Source organism: Mauremys mutica, chromosome 21 (assembly GCF_020497125.1).
Source record: "Mauremys mutica isolate MM-2020 ecotype Southern chromosome 21, ASM2049712v1, whole genome shotgun sequence".
Taxonomy (NCBI): domain Eukaryota; kingdom Metazoa; phylum Chordata; order Testudines; family Geoemydidae; genus Mauremys; species Mauremys mutica.
The window spans coordinates 21,071,813-21,087,379 of NC_059092.1; the positions used below are offsets into that span (position 1 = coordinate 21,071,813).

At 46.6% G+C, this 15,567-nt stretch overlaps 1 protein-coding gene across 7 annotated transcripts in view; it reads right to left on the reverse strand.

The window, feature by feature from the left end:
- Positions 1-15,567, reverse strand: part of CCDC30 (coiled-coil domain containing 30) — a 147,423-nt gene that overhangs the window by 38,829 nt on the left and 93,027 nt on the right. For all 7 annotated transcript variants that reach the window (XM_044996252.1, XM_044996253.1, XM_044996251.1 and 4 more), the window contains 2 exons: positions 13,915-14,040; positions 325-462 (listed from right to left, as the gene is read on the reverse strand). In XM_044996252.1, coding sequence (XP_044852187.1) covers positions 325-462; positions 13,915-14,040 — 264 coding nt within the window. The remainder of the gene's footprint in view (positions 1-324; positions 463-13,914; positions 14,041-15,567) is intronic.

Here is a 15,567-nt window from a genome sequence, read left to right on the forward strand (position 1 = left end):
AGGTGCTTAGGAACACAGGAACTGCCAGACTGGATCAGACCCATCGTCCAGCTAACCCAGTCTCCTCTCTTTCACAGGGGCCAGACTCAGATGCTTCAGAGGAAGGTGTAAAACACCTGCTAATCCCCAGGAGTTAGAGATTGGCTTAAATCCTAAAGCATAAAATTTAATCTCTCTTCCCAAATTTGTTGGCATTAACTACAGTAACTGAATATTCTTGTTATCCATGTAATGTCCTGTCCCTTTTTGAAGTGCAAATTGTCAGATTTTGTAAGTGTTAGTCAATGGAACACTGAAAGACTACTGATCTCACTAAATCCTCACCTTTGTTTCCAATAAAGTATTTTCTTGCTGTAATTTCTCATGGGTTACATTAAGGAAATCTCTTTCTTCTGCCGCACCTCGGAGATTCTGGAGCTCATTATAAAGACTCACGAGCTCTGATTTTGAATTATTTAATTCCTGGTTAAAAAGAAAAAGGAGTTAGTCAAAGAAGCGTATCACTAATTCTAGGCACAGATTAAATGAGAGTCATTTATCTGTTTAGATATTTAATAATCTCTTGTATTTAAGGAAAAAGAAAGTTCCAAAGATTGTGAATAGGGCTTTGCATGTTGGTGGTTAACAACCAGGGGCGGCTCTATGTTTTTTGCCGCCCCAAGCACGGCAGTCAGGCAGCCTTTGGTGGCGTTTCTGCTGGAGGTCTGCCCCGGTCATGCGGATTCGGCAGCGGTTCTGCGGGAGGTCCACCGGTCCCACGTCTTCAGCATACCCACCGCCGAATTACTGCCAAAACTGTGGGACCGGCGGACCTCACAGGCTGCCCCCCTGCAGCTTGCTGTCCCAGGCACGCGCTTGCTGCGCTGGTGCCTGGAGCCGCCCCTGTTAACAACACATCATTTACTCCATTTTCCTTTGATTTACACGATAAAAGATATTGCCCCAACCATCAGGTGCCCATCCTGTGCTCTGACAAAGATTTAAATGAACAGTCTCAAATCATTACCACCAATATAGGTTATACCCATAATAGACTGTTCATTCCATCCAAAGCTAAAGCCTCATGCTCTGACAGTAAATAATATGCTAGGGTTCTGCGGTCAGAGGGTTGGTTTTTTTCGTATTGAAGCAGGTTCTCCCGGGTATTTGGGTGACCTGTTCCACGATGCGATCTACTTCTCTGGTTGAGTGTCCACTTTTCACCATGCTCCCCCCCCCTCTTCTCTCTGAAGCCCCATACCCCGGATAGGCCAGAAGTGTAGCCCAGCCGGGGAGTACGAGCAGCTGTGGAAAGCGGCAGACCCTCCACCTGCCCGTGGTGGGGGGCCCAAGAGCAGTCCCCAGCCATGTTCCTGCCCCTTAGGTTCCCAGCCCTGGGCAGATGGAGGGTCCGTAGCTCCCCACAACTGCTGGAAGGCTCTTATCATGGCTGGGCTGCAGCTTCGAGGCCCTGTCCCCCGGCTGGAACTGTATCAGGATAAGAGCTGCACGAACAGCTGTGGGGAGCCCTCCCCCACAGGCAGCTAGAGGGGCCTGGGCACCCCGGCCCCACTATGGACTCTGGCTTGGTCAGGGGCAGGGTCTTGGGCGGAAGTGGAGGGGCAGGGGTGGGGGTGCCCTGGTCTCCCCCACTTTTGGGAAGACTCCACCACCCCTGGTTTGGAAGGGTTACTGAATCTGTGAAGGTAAGTGTGGTGATCCATGGATATCTTGTATATAGTGGTCTGTAGGGTTTCATTGTTGAAACTGACTGTAGTGTCCCGGATGTTGATGCTGGTTTGAGAGTGTTCTAGAGAGAATTTGATGGACAGGTGGTGATTGTTGAAGTTGTGGTGGAAATCTCTGAGGGAGTTTAGGTTGTTTGTCCAGAGGATGAAAATATCACCGATCTACTTCAGGTGTATCATTGATTTTGTGGTGCATTTGTCCAGAAAATTCTTCCTCATGATGGCGCAAGAAGAGGGCCCATGTTAGTGAGATGGACAGGCTTACACAGAGCTCTTCTTTAGGTCACTGTGTGTGGGATTACAATGTGAGATGCTGAACTGATTATGCTGGGTTGTGTGTGAAGGACTGGCCTTGGGCTTGTTCTCATTGGCCAGCTAATTGTAAATAGGATACAGGTGTGTAGGATGATAATTACCCTATGGGTTACAGCTGTGGCTGTGTGGGTTTAATTAATTAATTAGCAATTGTGATTGCTTACCATATTGTATGTAAGAGCATGCTGGGATATAAGAGCATGCTGGAATGAATAAACGCATATGCATACACACACACGCTCTCTCTCTCTGCTCTGTTCCTGCGCGAGTGCGATGCAACAAATGGCGGAGAAGCTGCGGGCATTAGTGTTGGTGGCCTGAAAAGAAAAGGAGACGCACCTGAGTTCAGTGTTGCGCGGCTAGGAGCCGCAGGATGCCCGAAAAGAAAGGAGGCGCACCTGAGCTCAGTGTCAAGCAGCGGCCGCAGGGCGTCCGAAAAGAGGCGCACCTGAGTTCAGTGTTGCGCGGCTAGGAGCCGCAGGATGCCCGAAAAGAAAGGAGGCGCACCTGAGCTCAGTGTTGAGCGGCAAGCTGCAGGGTGTCTGAAAAGGGAGGCACACCTGAGCCCAGAGGAGAGCGGCTATAAGTCGCGGAGAGGAAGGGCGGCTATAAGTCGCGGAGATAAGCGGCGGCTATAAGTCGCAGAGAAGAAGGGCGGCTATAAGTCGCGGCGGAGAAGGGCAGAGCAGCTACCATGGAAACCGCTGTATTAGCGGAAGATATGCATCGCGGAGCGGGGCAGGCTGCAGGAGGGAGACCAGGTCTTGGCAGTTAATGATGTTGATTTTCAGGACATTGAGTACAGCAAGGCTGTCGAGATCCTCAAGACTGCCCGGGAGATCATCCTGTGAGTGCGTTACTTCTCCTACAATTACCAGAGTCCTCTAGACTCCATGCTGTGAGACAAGGAGGAGCTTGGAACTTTGAAATCAAGCTGGAGGCGGGGGTGGAGAGGATCAAGGTCTCTTATGCAGCTGCAGAACTTCAGTAGTATTGTATGCAGAACGCCTGCTAATAGGTGTTCCTGCTGGGAGCAATCTTTTCCGGGAGCCTAGATCCTGTGCTTTACTCTGAAGTTAGACAACGTCGGTGGAGAGTTCTCTTCAAGCATGAAATGAATAACAGCTGCCTTTCCTTTTTAAGAAAACACTATCTCTGTGCCATTGAGTGCATGTTAAAATATACAAGAACTCAGTTTTAATAAGAGAACAGTGTTGCTAAATGGAAAGGTTTTTTGTTTTGTTTTTAAATTTTTAAGACTTGGGAGTTAACTCAGACTGCTTTGCAGCTGCCTTTAAATCAGTATGTGATGTCTTTTGTAGAAATTGCCTCACAGATTTGATTCTTATGACACATTCACTACAGAATGTCCAACTTGTTTATTGTCTTTATTTGTGCTTCTCAAGATATTGCTTTGAAAATTGTGTTAGAGAAGCTATATTGGAGAGTCAAAGCTATAACTGCTTTTTAGTTTTTACAATTCTATCACTTGCTCAAGAAATTTTGTGTTGATTGTATAACATTTAGTGTACCATGCAATTATTAAGATGTTTTGTGTTTTTTGTTTTGTTTTGTGATGTCTTCTGGCCAGAATTGTTGTTGTGTTGTTAAGATTTTTTATGTGGTTTATGTATTTTCTCTAGGACCCCCCCCCTCCCTCAGTGTCAGTTTGATCGCCTGACATCTGAGGGATGCTTTGGTATTAGGAAGGGGGGAATCCTGTAGAGTTTGCACTATTTATTTGTTGTGTTTTGTTTTTGTTTGGTGTTGTTGGGTAATATGTTAATGATTGCATGGTTATATAGGTTGGTTTTATAAAGTTTTAATTTTGGCTTGTGAACAGATTACTCAGTGGTTGTGTATTGTGATCTTATTTGAAGGCTCTGAGGCAGATCCTCAGCTGGTGTTACTTTACACCAGCTGAGGACCTGCACTTATCTGTTTTAAACACTATTGTTCTTTAGTTTTTCACCATAATATTTATTATGATAATCTAAACTTTTTGGATAAGACTAAGATAGACTGTGGTATTATGTTGTTATAAGTTGGAAATGTTTTGTGAATGTTTTTTATCCTTTTTCCTTTCCCTCTTCTTTTGATTTTGAATAGAGGGGGGAGATGTGGGATTACAATGTGAGATGCTGAACTGATTATGCTGGGTTGTGTGTGAAGGACTGGCCTTGGGCTTGTTCTCATTGGCCAGCTAATTGTAAATAGGATACAGGTGTGTAGGATGATAATTACCCTATGGGTTACAGCTGTGGCTGTGTGGGTTTAATTAATTAATTAGCAATTGTGATTGCTTACCATATTGTATGTAAGAGCATGCTGGGATGTAAGAGCATGCTGGGAATGAATAAACGCATATGCATACACACACACGCTCTCTCTCTCTGCTTGGGCTCTGTTCCTGCGCGAGTGTGATGCAACAACTGTGGAAGCTCAAAAGCTTGTATCTCTCACCAACAGAAGTTGATCCAATAAAAGATATTACCTCACCCTCCTTGTCTCTCTAATATTGTGGGACTGACATGGCTACATCAACTCTGCATACAACCATGAAGAGGTTAGTATTTTGGGGAATCATCCTAGTACTCTTGGCTGTTCCCATGGTTTGAACAAAGTGTTTATTGTTGAATGTAAAATTGTTATGTGTGTACACAGAAAAAAACCCCCAAACCCTCCAACCACATACCCCTAGTTATCACCTACCACTCCATGCTGGGACTCATATGGGGTATCATTAGACAGCTACAACCCATGTTCGATGTGCTCCACATCCTGAAAGAAATCTTTCCCAAACCCCCTCTTCTGGCCTTCAAACAATCCCCAAACCTCACCAAGATCATCAGCAGAAGCAAGCTCCCTACAGACCAGTGCCCACCAACTCAAAGCAGCACCAGACCCTGCCAGAACAACAGATGTAAAACCAGAAGACATATCTCCCCTGCTGTGATGATCAATACCCCTCACAAAACACTGCTCAAGATCCAGGGGTCTGACACATGCCTGTCACAACATATGGTGAACCTCATCCAGTGCATTAAATGCCCAAACAACAACTATGTGGGTGAAACCAGACAATCACTACATTCTCAAATGAAGGGTACGTCTACAGTACGGGATTATTCCGATTTTACAGAAACCGGTTTTTTAAAACAGATTGTATAAAGTCGAGTGCACGCGGTCACACTAAGCACAGTAATTCGGCGGTGTGCGTCCATGTACCGAGGCTAGCGTCGATTTCCTGAGCGTTGCACTGTGGGTAGCTATCCCATAGCTATCCTATAGTTCCCGCAGTCTCCCCAGCCCATTGGAATGCTGGGTTGAGATCCCAGTGCCTGATGGAGCAAAAAACATTGTCGTGGGTGCTTCTGGGTACAGCCTCACCCCTCCCTCCGTGAAAGCAGCAGCAGCCAACCATTTCGCGCCCTTTTTCCTGGGTGAACTGTGCAGACGCCATTCCACGGCAAGCATGGACCCTGCTGAGCTCAAGACAGCAATCATGGACGTTTTAAACACCTCGCGCATTCTCGTGCAGTCTATGCTGAACCGGGACCTGCAAAGCCAGGCGAGGAGGCGGCGGCTACGGCAGCGCGGCGACAAAAGTGATGAGGACATGGACACAGAATTCTGTCAAACTGCGGGCCCCTGTGCTTTGGAGATCCTGCTGGTAATGGGGCAGGTTCTAGCCATTGAACGCTGATTTTGGGCCCGGGAAACAAGCACAGATGGTGGGACCGCATAGTGTTGCAGGTGTGGGACGATTCCCAGTGGCTGCGAAACTTTCGCATGCATAAGGGCACTTTCATGGAACTCTGTGACTTGCTTTCCCCTGCCCTGAAGCGCCAGAATACCAAGATGAGAGCAGCCCTCATAGTTGAGAAGCGAGTGGCGATAGCCCTGTGGAAGCTTGCAACGCCAGACAGCTACCGGTCAGTCGGGAATCAATTTGGAGTGGGCAAATCTACTGTGGGGGCTGCTGTGATGCAAGTAGCCAAAGCAATCACTAAGCTGCTGCTATGAAAGGTTGTGACTCTGGAAAATGTGCAGGTCATAGTGGATGGCATTGCTGCAATGGGATTCCCTAATTGTGGTGGGGCGATAGTTGGAACCTATATCCCTATCTTGGCACCGGAGCACCAGGGCACCCAGTACGTAAACCGCAAGGGGTACTTTTCCATGGTGCTGCAAGCACTGATGGATCACAAGGGACGTTTCACCAACATCCACGTGGGATGGCCGGGAAGGGTTCATGACGCTCGTGTCTTCAGGAACACTACTCTGTTTAAATGGCTGCAGCAAGGGAATTACTTCCCAGACCTGAAAATAACAGTTGGGGATGTTTAAATGCCTGTAGTTATCCTGGGGGACCCAGCCTACCCCTTGATGCCATGGCTCATGAAGCCATACACAGGCAGCCTGGACAGTAGTCAGGAGCTGTTCAACTACAGGCTGAGCAAGTGCAGAATGGTGGTAGAATGTGCATTTGGCCATTTAAAGGCGTGCTGGCGCACATTACTGACTCATTCAGACCTCAGCTAAACCAATGTCCCCATTGTTATTGCTGCTTGCTGTGTGCTCCACAATCTCTGTGAGAGTAAGGGGGAGACCTTTATGGCGGGGTGAGAGGCTGAGGCAAATCACCTGGCTGCTGATTACGCACAGCCAGACACCAGGGTGATTAGAAGAGCACACCAGGAAGCGGTGCACATTAGAGAAGCTTTGAAAACCAGTTTCATCACTGGCCAGGGTACAGTGTGACTTTTGAGTTTGTTTCTCCTTGATGACTCCTGCCCTTGATTGACTCATTCCCTGTAAGCCACCTCTTCCCCCCACCCCTTTGATCACAGCTTGCTTTCTACGGAAATAAAGTCACTCTAGTTTAAAAATCATGTATTCTTTATTACTTAATTATAAAAAGAGGGAGAGAACTGACAAGGTAGCCCGGGTTGGGTTTGGGAGGAGAATAGTAGGGAAGGAAAAGGCCACTAAAAAAATTTCATAATAATGAGAGCCTTTTGGTTGGCTGTCCACGGGGGTGGAGTGGGCAGGTGCACGGAGCCTACCCCCATGAGTTCTTACTCGTCTGGCGGGTGAGGAGGCTAAGGAACATGGTGAGGTGGGAGGGTGGTTATACAGGGGCTGCAGCGGCACTCTGTGATCCTGCTGCCGTTCCTGAAGCTCCACCATACGCCGGAGCATGTCAGTTTGATCACGCAGCAGCCCCAGAGTTGCATCCCGCCACTGCTGATCTTCCTGCCGCCAGCTCTCATCTCAAGCATCTCTCCTCTCATCTCGAGCATCTCTCCTGTCCTCATGTTGGTCCCTCCTGTCCTCACGTTGGTCCCTCCTGTCCTCACGGTCACTGGCATCTTTCCTGTACTTTGCTACCATGTCCTTCCACTCATTCAGATGAGCTCTTTCATTGCGAGTCACTTCCATGATTTCCAAAAACATTTCTTCTCGCGTCTTTTTTTCCCACCGCCTTATCTGAGATAGCCTTCGGGACGGAGTAGGGAGGCTTGAAAAATTTGCACCTGCGTGAGGAGGGAAAAAAGGGAGAGAAGTATTTAAAAAGATACATTTTAGAGAACAATGGTCATACTCTTTCACGGTGAACAACACTATTCACCTTACATAGCACATGTGTCTTCACTACAAGGTCGCATTTTGCATCTTAATATTGAGTGCCTGCAGCTTTGGTGTTACCGTTGAGTGCTGCTTCTTTCCTGTTAACGTGCAGCAGCAGAAACCACCCCGTGGCTCGCATCATGGAAGATCACTGCTAAACATCCCCCTTCTCCCCCTCCCCCCACTGCGTGGCTGGTAGCAGGAAAGATCCCTGCTAGCCAAATGCGGAAAAGCTCAGTGCCAATCGCGCCCCCCACCTCCCCCCGCTTGGCTACCTGCAGGGAAGGATTTATTTTAAGCCACAGGCAAACAGCCCAGTAGGAATGGCCATCTCTGTCCCCTTACTTAAATTCCTGAATTTCAACCAGGTTACCATGAACGATATCACTCTCCTGAGGATAACACAGCGAGATAAAGAACGGATTGCTTGAATGCCAGCAATCACCGGGACCATACGCAGCTAGGCTTTGTCATGCAATGATACCAGATTACTTGCTACATGCATGGCGTGGTCAAGTGTCCTACCATGGAGGACGGAATAAAGCAGCGCTGCCCAGAAACCTTCTGCAAAGGCTTTTGGAGTACCTCCAGGAGAGCTTCATGGAGATGTCCCTGGAGGATTTCCGCTCCATCCCCAGACGTGTTAACAGACTTTTCCAGTAACTGTACTGGCTGCGAATGCATCCCAAGTCCTCAGGGCAAATTAATCATTAAAAAATGCTTGCTTTTAAACCATGTCTTATATTTACAAGGTACACTCACCAGAGGTCCCTTCCATGGCTTCATTGTCTGGGATACTGCCTTGGGAGGGTAATTCCGTCAGGGTGAGAAAAAGCTCCTGGCTGTTGGGGAGAACGGAGTGCTGTGTGCTCTCTACAAGCTCGTCCTCCTCAACTTCCCCGTCCACAGAATTCTCAGCCATGGCTGCGATTACCACCCCCACCTCGGAATCCACGGACAGGGGTGGGGTAGTGGTGGCGGACCCCCCTAGAATTGCATGCAGCTCAGCATAGAAGCGGTATGTTTTTGGCCCTGCCCCGGACTTTCCGTTTGCTTCTTTGGTTTTCTGGTAGGCTTGTCTGAGCTCCTTAACTTTCACACGGCACTGTACTGAGTCCCTGGTGTGGCCTCTCTGCATCATGGCCCTGGAAATTTTTTCAAATGTTTTTTCATTTCATCTTTTGGAACGGAGTTCTGTTAGCACGGAATCCTCTCCCCATACAGCGATCAGATCCAGTACCTCCCGTGCAGTCCATGCTGGAGCTCTTTTTCGATTCTCCGGAGACTGCATTGTTACCTGTGCTGATGAGCTCTGCGTAGTCACCTGTGCTGGTGAGCTCTCCACGCTGGCCAAACAGGAAATGAAATTCAAAAGTTCGCGGGGCTTTTCCTGTCTACCTGGCCAGTGCATTCGAGTTCAGATGGCTTTCCAGAGCGGTCACAATGGTGCATTGTGGGATAGCTCCCGGAGGCCAATACCGTTGAATTGCGGCCACACTAACCCTAATCCGACATGGCAATACTGATTTGAGCGCTACTCCCCTCATCGGGGAGGAGTACAGATATCGGTTTTAAGAGCCCTTTATATCGATATAAAGGGCTTCGTTGTGTGGACGGGTGCACACAAAATCGGTTTAACACTGCTAAATTCGGTATAAACGCGTAGTGTAGACCAGGCTGAACTCACACAGGGAAATGATAAAAGGCCAAAATGCCATATCGCACGTGGGCAAACACTTTTAACAAACCGATCACTCCATATCTGACCTCTCAGTTGTCATCCTCAACGAAAACCTGCACAACACCGTCAAAAGATGAGCCTGGGAGCTCAAATTCATAAACTTTGCTAGACACTACAAATCATGGTCTTAATAAAGACAACAATCTGTAATCTACTACCCACACCCCTCCACATACCTTTTTTTGTCCTTTGACTGCAAAGGTGTTAACTGGCCACTTCAGCTTGAATGGTCTCTGATTTACAGTACGTGTTAACTACTTATGCTAAACAATCTGTCCCACCTTGTGTTTAGCTGTGAGGCTGGGAGCACCTTTCGCAGACCTGAAGAAGGGCTCTGTGTAGCTCCAAAGCTTGTCTCTCTCACCAACAGAAGCTGGTCCAATAAAAGGTATTCCCCTCTCCCCCTCCGTCTCTAATATCCTGGGACCAACACGGCTACCACTGCAAACTACTAAGGCCAGGTCTACACTACAGACTTATATCAGTGTAACTACGTCGCTCAGGTCAGGGCTGTGAATAATCCACAACCCCCGAGTAACATAGTTATACTGACCTAACCCCTGGTGTAGACAACACTGTGTCAGCGGGACAGCTTCTCCTGTTGATGTTGCTACCACAACATTGACAGGAGAAGCTCTCCCATCGGTGTAGGAGCGTGTTCACTTAAGCGCTGCAGCTTTGCCGACACTGCATTTTAAGTGTAGACCTGCCTTAAGTAAGTTACCCTCGAGGTTGAACTAGAGCAGATCTTTTAGCGAGACATGCAATCTCAATGTAAAGTCTCCAAGAGACACAGCCCTTGGGAAGCTGTTCAAATAGTTAGTTACCCTCCTTGTTAAAAAGTTGTCTTACCTCCAGTTTGAATCTTTCTGACTTCAACGTCCAACCACTAGATCTTGCTCTGTCTTTATCTGCTAAATTAAAGAGTCCCCTACTATCTCTTCTCCCCATGTAGGTATCTACTGACCACAACCACGGTTATGTCTACACTACAGCCCATGTTAGCATAACTTATGTCACTCAGGGGTGTGAATAAACCACCCCACTGAGAAAGGGAAGTTAAACCAACATAAGTTCTCGTGCGCACAGTGCTATGTCGGCGGGAGAGCTTCTCCCACTGATATAGTTTCTGCCGCTTGTGGAGCTGGGTTGTTTATGCCAACGGGAGAGCTCTCTCCCATTGGCACAGAGCATCTTCACCATATGTGCTGCAGCGGCGCAGCTGTATCTGTACAGCTGCAGTGCTGTACGTACAGACGTGGCCCAAGACACCTCTTAACTTCCTCTTCAATAAGATAAATAGACTGAACTGTCTCTTATCATTCTTATAACTCTTCACTAAACCCTCTTCCAATCTGTCAACATACTGCTTAAAGTGTGGACACAGAACTGGATTTAGTATTCTAGTAATGGGCTCCCCAATGCCATATACAGAAGTAAAACCAACTCCTTTTGGATACTTGACAGCGCTGTTCAACGTATTCATAAATGATCTGGAGAAGGAGGTAAATAGTGAAGTACCAAAGTTTGCAGATGATACAAAATTACTCAAGATAGTTAAGTCTGAGCTGACTGCAAAGAGTTACAAAGGGATCTCACAAAACTGGGTGACTGGGCAACAAAATGGCAGAAGAAATTCAATGTTGATAAATGCAAAGTAATGCATTTGGAAAACATAATCCCAACTATACATACAAAATGATGGGGTCTAAATTAGCTGTTACCACTTAACAGGGGTGTGTGCAATGGGGGGAAAGCAGGGGCAAGCGCCCCCCTACCCCAGTAATCTGCGGGGGATGCAGAACTCCTCTGCCTGGGGTCCCTGGCAAGGGGTGCAGAACTCCTCCTGCTCCAGGGCTGCGGTGGGGAGAGCAAACTTCTCCATTGAGTGCTCTCCCCGCTGCAGCTCAGGAACAGGCGGAGTTCTGCACTCCTTACCGAGGTCCCTGCGCTGGAGGAATTTGCTCTTCTCCCCACTAGAGGAGTTCTGTGCCCCTCACCGGTGCCCCCCCAAAAGCAGTGAAATTTAAATTCCTGCACACGCTGTGATGCTCTGTACCTCGGGGGACCCCAACAGCCCCATGTTCATCCTTATAATATGATTGTGTGGTATCCAATGCAAAGTTTGTCATGTCGGGTGTCTTCGGAAGGGTCATGATGCACTGAGCATGGTTGTTATAGTGATGTTATAGTAATGTTGTAGGTTATAATTTCATGTATATAGTTATGAGGCTGAAAATGTGTCCTTGTGGCTTAAAGCAAGCCCAGACAAAAACTCTCCAAGAGCAGAGAGGCAGTTCACACCTCATCAGGACAGGTATGGGACAAACCCAACCCAGCCTCACAGGAACAAAAGATGCTGGCCTAGGCAGCAACAAAAGAATCTGTTAGACTCTCGAGGGAGTCACCCCCTTTCCCTTGGTCAGTTTGGGACTGTGATGAGGTGATGCTCACCTGACTCTGAAGGGGGGGGCAAAGCCAAGAAGGAAGAAAGAACATGATAAAAGGGAGAGATGTTTGCCAAGCTCTTCCTCTTTCTTCCACCTCCATCTACAGACACCATGACCACCAAGCGACTGAAGCACTGATCAAAGGGGAGAGCCTGGCTGAAGGGCAACCAGCCAGCCTGTGGTGAGAAGCATCTAAGTTTGTAAGGGCATTGAAAGTGTTAAAATCAGCTTAGAATGCGTTTTGCTTTTATTTCATTTGACCAAATCTGACATGTTATGCTTTGACATATAATTACTTAGAATCTATCTTTATAGTTAATAAATCTGTTTATTCTACCTGAAGCAGTGTGTTTGGTTTGAAGCATGTCAGAGGCTCCTCTTGGGATAACAAGCCTGGCACATATCAATTTCTTTGTTAAATTGACAAACTCATATAAGCTTGCCGCGTCCACCGGGCATAACTGGACACTGCAAGACAGAGGTTCCTAGGCCTGTGTCTGGGACTGGAGATATTGGCTAGTATCATTTGCTTGCAAGTAGTTGGGAGCAGCTTACATGCCAGAGGCTGTGCATGAACAGCCCATGAGTGGGGGTTCCCACAGCAGAGCAGGGTAAGGCTGGCTCCCAGAGTCAAGGATTGGGGTGACCTAGCAGATCACCGGTCCGGATAACACCAGAGGGGAACGTCACACACGCCCAATGTGCAGTGGCAGCTAAAAACACTAAAAGAATGTTAGGAGCCATTAGGAATGGGATAGATAAGAAGACAGAAAATATCATAATGCTGCTATATAAATCCATGGTACACCCACACCTGGAATACTGCGTGCAGTTCTTGTCGCCCCATCTCAGAAACAATATATTAGAATTGGAAAAAGTACTGAGAATGGCAACAAAAATGATTAGGGTCTGGAACAGCTTTCATATGAGGAGAGATTAAAAAGACTGGGACTGTTCATCTTAGAAAAGAGACGACTAAGGGGGAACATGATGGAGGTCTATAAAATAATGAATGGACTGGAGAAAGTGAATAGGGAAGTGTTATTTATCCCTTCACATAACACAAGAACCAGTGGTTACTCAATGAAATTAATAGGTATGAGCTTTAAAACAAACATAAGGTAAGTACTTCTTCACACAATGCACTGTCAATCCATGGAACTTGTTGCCAGGGGATGTTGTGAAGGCCAAAACTATAACAAGGTTCAAAAAAGATAAATTCATGGAGGTCTATCAATAGCTATTAGCCAGGATGCTCAGTGATGCAACTCCATGCCTGGGTGTCCCTAAACCTCTGACTGCCAGAAGCTGGGACTGGATGACAGGGGATGGATCACTCAATAATTGCCTTGTTCTGTGCATTCCCTCTGAAGCACCTGACCACTGATAGAAGGCAGGATATTGGGCTCAATGGACCATTGGTCTGACCCAGTTTGTCCCTTCTTATGTTTTAATACAGCCAAATGTAAGATTATACATCTAGAAACAAAGAATGTAGTTCACATGGACACCAGCAAAGTGTGACAAAAAGAGCCACAGTCCCTGGATGTATAAATAAGAGACATTCTGGCAATACTGTGTCAATAAGTGCTCATCAGTGTGAGTAAGGGGTCCTCAAGCTAGTCCTCTGCAATTACTGGGTTCCAGGCTTTCAGGATGCTCTACCTGACTTCAGTTTGTTTTTATTTGTCCAGCCGAATTTGATTTGGCAGCAAAGTTTTTTTGCTGTTGTTTTATACCATTGACTGAAAGGAAAAATAAGATGTGCTGTAGAATAGGGATAAATTATGGAGGAAAAAGTCAGAGGAGTGGCCTGGGAAAAGCCATGGTAAACAATTGTATTCAAAGCAACCCAATGAGACCTTCAGAAATGTCTGTTTGATAGAGACGGGTATTTAACTAAAGGCCAAGCAAAATTATATGTGGAACATTGTGGGGTCTTTTAGAAAGACGGAGGTGGCCATCTAGTTCAAGAATACAGTAGAATTAGTAAGCATTCTCCAAGAGAACAGCTTCACACCACAATACATGTCTGGCCATTCAATACCTTTTTTTCAGCCTTCAAAGCTTTCTGTGTCTTTTCAAGGTCAGATGCAAGTTGCTTTCTCCAATCTCTCTCCTCTGATAATTTACTTTCAAGTACTTCAACCTTCTCCTGGTGGCTTTTCAGCATCTGCAATTGTTCAACAGCAGCATCTGTTATGAGTCACATCCACAGTCTTTCATACACTAGAAAGATGAGGGCTGGGATTCTCCAAGCTGCTGCCAAGATTTGGATTCCCAATTCCCATGGCAACCCAAGCATCCAAATCCCCTAGGCAGAATTGAAAATCCCAGCCAAGAACCCTAAATTACTTTGTCCAGTACTAGTTTTCAGAGATCATCAACATATCAGAATCACAGACAATATATAGACCAGGGGTCGGCAACCTTTCAGAAGTGGTGTTTCGAGTCTTCATTTATTCACTCTAATTTAAGGTTTCCTGATTGCTGCCTTAAATCATGATTAAAATCAGTGAGTTAAATCAATCCACCCTACTCCATACTCCTCCATACAGAGGTGTGTGAGTGTTATTTTGGCAGAGTACCATAGCTGTAGTCTTGCCACTAGGAATGCTCTGCCTACCAAGCCTGGTAGTCTAAACCAGTGGTTCCCAAACTGTGGGGTGCACCCCTATGGGGCATGGCAGAATGTTCAGAGGGGCATGGCAGGGCCCGGGTCAGCCCCCATGGGGGAGTAGAGGAGGGAGCACCACCCAGCCCCAGCCCCTGGCTGCAGCTCCACTCCTGGAGCAGATAAGGGTAAGGGGGAGCATGACGTGAAAAGTTTGGGGACCCCAGTTTCAATGGACAATCCTCCTACTGAACTACTCCTGTGTGGTACAGCCATCTTGAAAAGTCACAGAGAGGGTTGCTGAGGCAGCCAGAATACAGTCTGTTAAGGAGTTTGTAGGTCTAGCTCAGGACTTTAAATTACAATTTTAATTCATAGACTATAAGGCCAGAAGAAACAATTATGCTTAAGTAGTCTGATCTCTTGTTTGAAGTGAGCTTATCTTTTAGAAAAACATCCAATTTTGATTTAAACCAGGGATCGGCAACCTTTCAGAAGTGTTGTGCTGAGTCTTCATTTATTCACTCTAATTTAAGGTTTCGCGTGCCAGTAATACATTTTAACCTTTTTAGAAGGTCTCTTTCTAAAAGTCTATAATATATAACTAAACTATTGATGTATGGAAAGTTAATAGGGTTTCAAAATGTTTAAGAAGCTTTATTTAAAATTAAATTAAAATGCGGAGCCCCCTCCCCCGTGGACTGGTGGCCAGGACCTGGGCAGTGTGAATGTCATAGGTTGCCTACCCCTGATATAGACCATGCTAAAAATACTAGAGTGCAAGGGGTGGGCTTTTAACTCAGTAATGATGGAAGGAACTTAATGAGAGAGGTCAGAGGGGACAGATTATCCCTTTCCCCATGCCATTAATTAATATACTGCTGCAATAATTACACCCTTCCAGTCCCTGGGGCAGCTTGAAGTAAGGGCCAGAGGAGACACAGGAGACAAAGAGATTATGGGAAAGGAGAAGTGTCAACAGTGGAGCTGTGCAAGTAATTGATTTTTTTCAATTCCTGGCTAAACTGAGAAAAAAAAATTAGCTTCGGGCTGACCTGCAATGAAAATTATTTGAATTTTTTGGCA